Consider the following 7,559-nt stretch of genomic DNA (forward strand, 5'->3'; position numbering starts at 1 on the left):
CTTCTGACGGACCACTTTCTTAGACCTTCAATAACAGATTTCCAGGTAGGGTTGCTCCACAACCTTTGCTTCACCTGAGACTGAAACATAGGGATAAGCTTATCTCGTAGGACAAGCTAACAGGCCAATTATGATTATAATTATAATTCTCGTGCAGGATACGCAACAGCGTGGAACGCCTGCGTACGAACAGCATAGCGAGAACCACAAAGACGGTGACGTCTGTAGACCTAGCAGTGACCACGAGAGCGCCCTGTGTTACGGTGACGACAGCCACGATGCACTTTTGCAACGACTGGCTGAGGTTGAGGAGGTATATACATGGTACATGTTCCTTTGTGTTTTTTCTTTTTTCTTTATAGTTATATTATGTTCGCAGCTGTTGGCATATTGGGTGCAAGTCTGTTGCATCCCAGCATGTATGGTTGGCCGAGAATGTGATACGAATAGGGATGCCATACTGTCTCTGCCTCTCGTAATCGAATGCATCGACAGATTGTACATGCAGTACACGTTATGTCTTATATTGTGGTATATTCATGTAGCCAATTGTTGGCACAGGGGTAGTTTAGTTTCATCGTGCTAACTGACAACTATGGAGACAAAGCATGAAGTAAGGTGTTGTAAACTCGAGCACGCGCGTATGTGTGCATGCGTGCGTGGGTGCGACGGACGCGTGTTAAACGACCGGTATAAAACGGTTATACGTACCTAGAACTTGACAGAAACATGCCTGCAAATTCGCCCATGCTGAAAAGCTGACGTTGGGGATGACGTGGCAAGTGACGAAAGTGGCTAAAAGGATGCTAAGATGAAAGTATTCTCGTGCAGCGCATTATTCTACGATGACATGCACCCACCTTTGCTTGTAAACTACACGAAGTTATAGTACAATGTAACTCGTAGGTTTGTAATGCAATCATGAGTATACAATACAACCCGTGTTTATGTAATTTAACCACGGTTACTCAATGCAGCCAAAACTGCTTACGCGTGATACAACATGCATTTGGGAGGTATTTGCTCCAACTCATGACTCATCTGATGTGCAACCTATAATTTTGCAACATACAACACATAGCTACAATATACAATATACAATATACAACACATAACATATATAATTTTGCAACATACAATACATAGCTACAATATACAATATACAACACATAACATATATACAACACATAACATATATACAACACATAACATATATACAACACATATATATAACATATATGACTGTACTTGCGACTGAATACGTAACTTGTATGTTGTGTACCATGGTAGGTCATGGAGAGGGGCATGGGGGGCAGGGGGAGGTTATGGTTGGGCAAGATAGCCCATAACAATGTGACAACACCATGTAAATGACATCATTAACTAGCAACTGCGTGATGCATCCAATGGTTGCCAAATGCAACACATGTGCTCCTTTATTGCGCGATGCTGCGTGTTGTTGCACATTGTTGCGGGGTTGTATGACTGTGTGATGCGCAACCGACAGCTGCTTGACACAACATTGTGCGATGACAGCGGGGCGCCGTGAAACCAAAGTTCTTACTTGGTGTCTATTTTTTTCTGTCCCAGCAGCATCGTGCCAAGCTGTGTGGAGAGAACAGCACGCTCAGAGCTCAGCTGAGCGCTGCTAATGAAGAAGTGCACAGTCTGCGCGAACACATCGGGACAATTCGCGAGCACACGGTCACCTTCATTCTCAACCAGATGGACATATTCCATATGCAGAAGGATACTCAGGTGTGAGTGAGCCGGGAAGAAGCTTCCTGCCTAGCATACATCTCATCTCGATTGACTATCCCCCTTGCCCAAAACACGTCTCTGACTTGTAGACCTCCTAGGCCAGCCTGCTCAGTATATGTCCCAGTCTCCTTGGCCAGCCTGTCGAGTCAGCATATGCACCAGTCTCCATGGCTAGCTTGCCCAGTATATGACCAGTCTCATTGGCTATCCTGTCCAGTCAGTATATGCACCAGTCTCCATGGCTAGCCTGCCCAGTATAGCAGATAAGGTCTATGTCTCCCTGGGTACTGCCGGAACGTACCCTGGGTACGGTCCGGTATACCGGAACGTACCCTGGTAACTATCTGATATGGTTAGGGTTAGGTGTAGGGTTAGGGAGTAGGCGTAGGCGACTCCCTAGACTCGTTAGTGTAGTAGGCGAGTTACGGTCCGGCATATTAGATAGTTACCAGAGTACGTTCCGGTATACCGGACCATATCCAGGGTACGTTCCGGCAGTACCCAGGGAGACATAGACCCTATCAGACTGTCCAGTATATGCCCCAGTCTCCATGGCTAGCCTGCCCAGTATATGCCCCAGTCTCCTTGGCCAGACTGTCTAGTATAGGCCCCAGTCTCCATGGCTAGCAAGCCTGTCCAGTATATGCCCCAGTCTCCTTGGTCAGCCTCCCCAGTATATGCCCCAGTCTCCTTGGCCAGACTGTCCAGTATATGCCCCAGTCTCCATGGCTAGCCTGCCCAGTATATGCCCCAGCCAGTCTCCATGGCTAACCTGCAGGGGCGTAGCTACGAGGGGGGCCTGGGGGAAAATTTTCTGTGCCCCCCCAGGTGCCCCCCCACTGAAAATTCATGCTTGATAAAAAAAAATTGAATTAAAAACAATGCCGTTAGAACAGTATAATACAAAGAAAAGTTATATATTGTGCCCCCCCAACAAAAATGTAAGGCCCTCCAGTGCCTCCCGATGAAAAAATGCCCCTTATGCACCAGTCTCCTTGGCCAGCCTACCCAGCACATTCCTCGGCCTGCTTGGGCTGTCTGACCAGTATATTTCTCCAGCCCTGAAAACACTGGTTAGCCTCCAAGCCCACTTCTCTTTCATTTTCCAGCTTCACACTTATATAAAGCTTCACAATTACCAAGCATAGCCTCTATTTACATAGAGTTACAAAATGTAGTTATCTATATAATGAATGCTGTCTACATAGAGTTATATTATATTCATATTTAGTTATCTACATTGAATTCTTACTTGGTATATCTATATAATGAATGCTGTCTACATAGAGTTATATTATATTCATATTTAGTTATCTACATTGAATTCTTACTTGGTTCTCTGCCTTTTCCTTCTACTCCAACTACACTTTTAGTGCCATGTCTTTTTTCCTGCCTAGTACACCCTAACACTTTGAGTGCATTTATCGTTCTATTATACTCCCTGTCTAGCTTGCTGTGAACAGTATTACTGCACTACCTCCCTACCATCTATGCCATCTATCCACTCCCCTACCATATAATCGTTATACCGTTATAATACTTTGTTTTCCTTCTGTTATCCCTGCCTAGTCCCCCTAACGTTTAGTATCTTGCTTCCCTGCCACCTTCCCCGATACTTTTTCTACCCTTCTTCTACCTACTGATGCCTATCCCAGAGATGAGAATGGCTTTCAAAGGCAATTGCTCGCCGATTTGGAGAATTACAACTATGCGCGCTCCTCGTGAATGTCATGACGTGGTGTTTACTCATGAATATAAGATGTGCGATGAACTCTTTAATTTGGTGCAACGTTTATTGTGCAGTACACTGTGATGGCACATGTAGACACTATTTGATGCATTAATTAACAGTGAAACGCTTTTGCATATCACCTCGTATCTATAAAGGTTTGACTGTTTGCCACTAGAGGGTGCTGTAGTTTCACATCGATAAGCCATCAGTCATCTACCATAGTAGGATGGATTGTTGAGTAGAGTTATTAAACGGTATGATGTAACGCAGTGAGAATCAAAGCAATGCTGATCATTGCTGCTATATCAACGAAGTATCTGTCCTCAAATATGTGATTATGTATCCGATGCAAGCTCTATCTCAGAAAATCCATCACTTACAGTATGTTAGATATAGTTGTACCGTACATAGATGTCACTCTAGTGTCCTCTGGGTCACTGGCCAATGCTATTGGAATGTACTAGCAATATTAATGAACTGGTGTGGCATTTCTGCATTTGATAGAAGGCTTAAAATGTGAGGTTTGTAGAATGAACTTCATAGAAATTCTTATCTAAATCGTCACTTCTCCCCAAATAATATCTCATATTTCACGATATTTTACAGTGATGTGTTACCATATTGCATGTTTGTATGCACTATGTGAACTCACCTGAAAGAATTTATCACAGAACTAAACCAACTTTAGGGGTATTATCCACTTTCAACTTTTGAAAATCTATAAAAACTGCAATTATGACCCTGAGAATGATGATTACAATCTGGAACAAATCACAACGCCGCTTCGCGCGGTAAAAGTATGCAAGTCTGGCAAGTGTTTAGAACCAGTTGATTCGTTGTCATACCAACAAGTCGCAATTCGGCTCCCTACTCAGTTAGTTGTCACTTCTGAAAAAGCATATAGTATGACCACTGTTCACTGTGTTTGTGTTAAGATTAAAGAAAAAAAAACAAATATTGCTTCCACAGAGCCCACCAATGTATCAACTGCTCGAGATGTCAATGCCTGTAATGGCCATAACTATATCACATGTTGATACGTGGGTTTCTGGCTTTGTTCAAACTTTAGTTGTTCCCATTCAGTTTCAGAGATCATTCTTCATATTAGTAAAGATAAATCTAGTAAGAAAAATACTATCATCCATGCAACCCATTGGTATGCTGCAGTCATCGTCTTTAAAAAATTCCAGATAAATGTGTCACTGCGTTGTTTTCACAATTGGTAACCCTGCCACATTTTTCAAAGTGTAGTGCTGCCAACTGACCTGTAAAAGCATGGTCGTGTGTTCTTTGATATAGCTTTATGTAAGCCAATGACTGATTGACATAAATCAACTAGGTAAACAGGAGATATATAGAAATCTTCTCGTTGAACGTATACTCGGCACCATGCCAGGAATTTTTTTGCTTGGGATATATGTCCACATACTGCACAATTTCTCTATATATATATATATCATTTTGAAAGTTGGCCAGTATGACAGAGCTCAACTGCTGGAATGATAACTGTGTGGACATTCTTCTATGTAATGACAAGTTCAACCCAGGAGTCAAACTGTTTTTATTCTCAACATCACTGTAATTGTGCTAGATACAGGTAACCCCCTACAGAACAGTCATATATAGTTTAATTTATATAGCTGTATCATATCTAGTTAGCCATAATATTAAATTCACCACCAGGTGGCACTTGCATACACCTGATATTGTTACAAACAGCATAATATAAGTACATGCACAAATGAGTGGCAGTGTGATGAATGTAACTATACAATGCTTAGGGTTTTCTAACCCTGTTATTTATGACTGATAAGTGCTGACGTGCATTGTGAAAAGCATGCAAGACATAATGTGCATGTTGACATTCAGAATGGTACATCCTCATTCCCAACCCAAAACTCGTGTGTCCCACACCCTTGTAGACTTTATGTACGTACCCCAGTAGTGTAAACTGTAGCCAGACAGCTGCACCAGTCAGGGTACAAACATAAACAAGGGAAGTGCACCCCTTCCTTGTGGAGCTGTATTATGTACACATACTATACTAGGGGATGCAGACTAGTCAGGTATGTAGCCAAACAATTTCGAGGTGCAAAGGAGGATATCCCACCTTTAATTATATTCAAACGCTAGACTGCAGTGCTGGGAGAAATGTGGCTATATTATCAAGTCCATAATAAAAAATGTTCTATTATGGACTCTTGATATTATTGATCATCACCGCAAGTAAATGCAGCTAGTAAAAACATTTAAATTAGTATTTGCAGTATAGCAATCAAATTCACGAGTGTAAGTCTTGCAAACGACCTCACAGACCTGACTGACCTCACCTTAAACTGCATGTGACCTCCCAAATATTTGCATCACCCACCTGCACCCATTAGTTTAAATATGATCACCTACAAAGACTCGCACACCCTAGTATATATATATGTAATCAGGAGCCGTGTCAATTGGGTATAACAGGTTTATATACTACACCCTGTATAATTGTTTGTGTACATGTGAATTATGAGCTGCCACATTATATTCAATATATATATATATATATAATATATATATATATATATATATATATATAATCTGTTAGTGTTAGTTTTAGTGCACACAATGTAGATAGTAGGCTACGATGCAGTGGGGAACTTCAAGCTCTGCATACTTGCTCTTGTATTTTTATATCACAACAAAGTGTTAAATATTTGCTGTTTGTACAGTATAAAAGTATACATTGAAAACCTGTTAGCCAAAGTGTTATATAGAGTATATATAGTATGTACAACGTGTATACTATCTGTATAGGTATATGTATGCACAGACCCATATACATGTATATGTATGCATTCTATACAAGGGTATGTATACATTTATATACATACATCTCTGTATGTTTTACTAGAGGATACTGCTGTCCATCAGGTCATGCAGGAGCAAGATGTGGTTGCTGATGGGCAGGTACTGTCTGTTACATGTACATAATCATTCTACTTGACACGTTTGTGCCGAGATGGAAGAACATAGTGATAACAAGAATGTATATAATACAGATGTACCTAATTGCTGGAATGTGTAACAACATACAGCAGTTTTTATTAAAAATAAAATGTACAGAAAAATGAAATTTATTTTACAATGTGTTTATAATTTGCATGCCTATTATTTTTTCTAGTATATAGTTGTCATTGTATAATGCCTTCACTCATGTAAATTCACTTCAATTATGTAAATATATCAGCAACCACATTACCAAGGCTGCACATATTTTAGCTTCATTATCATATCAGTAGTAGCCATTATACGTGTATGCACTGTGTACACTGATGTTCACACTAAGTGAATAAAATTCTTAATATGCATGTTTCTGTGTGTGTGTGAAACCTAACCTTATTCTTGCACACAAGTGATATGACAAGTGCATACATAGATGTAACACTAGCAGATGGAAAATGATTAAATGGTAGATGCTGATACCCAATAAAGGAAGATTTTAATTCACATTTTATTGACGTTTAAGGTTCTAAAAAGTAACAAAGATTAAAGAGCTTTTCCATAACTTTAGTTTCATTGATCAAATGTAGGTTGAAATCAGTAGTTATAGACGTGCCACTTGCAATGCACATCTAAGAAGGCAGTAGGTAGAGTGTGACAGCATAACAAGACGGCAACTGTGAATTAATGTAAATGGCAAGGTGCAACTTTATATGTAATGTGAAATTTGAACACTAAAACAGCAATCAATGAGACACCTTCATCGTCCAGCTCCTGCAGTGTTAACGGCGCCACCTGTGTTTCCTGGACCATTCTGATCCTCTAGATCACATAGTAAGGATGAGCCGCCATTCATGCCACAAGAACGTGTCCTACAGCATAGAATACGAAGATATAATAATATAAGAATGCCATAAGAACGTGTCCTTGAGCATAGAATATGTTATAACTATACGATGAGGAGAGGGTGAGAGCAAGACAAGGGACGAGAGAGAATCAAGAGGGAGAGAGCGAGAATGAGATACAGGATATATAATTTATATATATATATATATATATATATACAGAGAGAGAGAGAGAG

General features: G+C 40.4%; 2 protein-coding genes across 3 annotated transcripts in view; one reads left to right on the forward strand and one right to left on the reverse strand.

The window, feature by feature from the left end:
- LOC106814673 (ras guanyl-releasing protein 3-like) overlaps positions 1–1,841 on the forward strand; it is a 16,609-nt gene extending 14,768 nt beyond the window's left edge. The window contains exons 16-17 of the mRNA XM_014819022.1: positions 158–313; positions 1,594–1,841. Of these exons, the coding sequence (XP_014674508.1) occupies positions 158–313; positions 1,594–1,764 (327 nt within the window). The 3' untranslated portion in view covers positions 1,765–1,841. The remainder of the gene's footprint in view (positions 1–157; positions 314–1,593) is intronic.
- Positions 1,842–6,540: 4,699 nt separating this feature from the next.
- The window catches only part of LOC106814962, a 4,066-nt gene continuing 3,047 nt past the window's right edge, over positions 6,541–7,559 (reverse strand). For both annotated transcript variants that reach the window (XM_014819368.1, XM_014819361.1), the window contains one exon: positions 6,541–7,350. In XM_014819368.1, the coding sequence (XP_014674854.1) occupies positions 7,239–7,350 (112 nt within the window). In that variant the 3' untranslated portion in view covers positions 6,541–7,238. The remainder of the gene's footprint in view (positions 7,351–7,559) is intronic.

This window comes from Priapulus caudatus, unplaced genomic scaffold, assembly GCF_000485595.1.
Source record: "Priapulus caudatus unplaced genomic scaffold, Priapulus_caudatus-5.0.1 Scaffold27, whole genome shotgun sequence".
Lineage (NCBI taxonomy): Eukaryota > Metazoa > Priapulida > Priapulimorpha > Priapulimorphida > Priapulidae > Priapulus > Priapulus caudatus.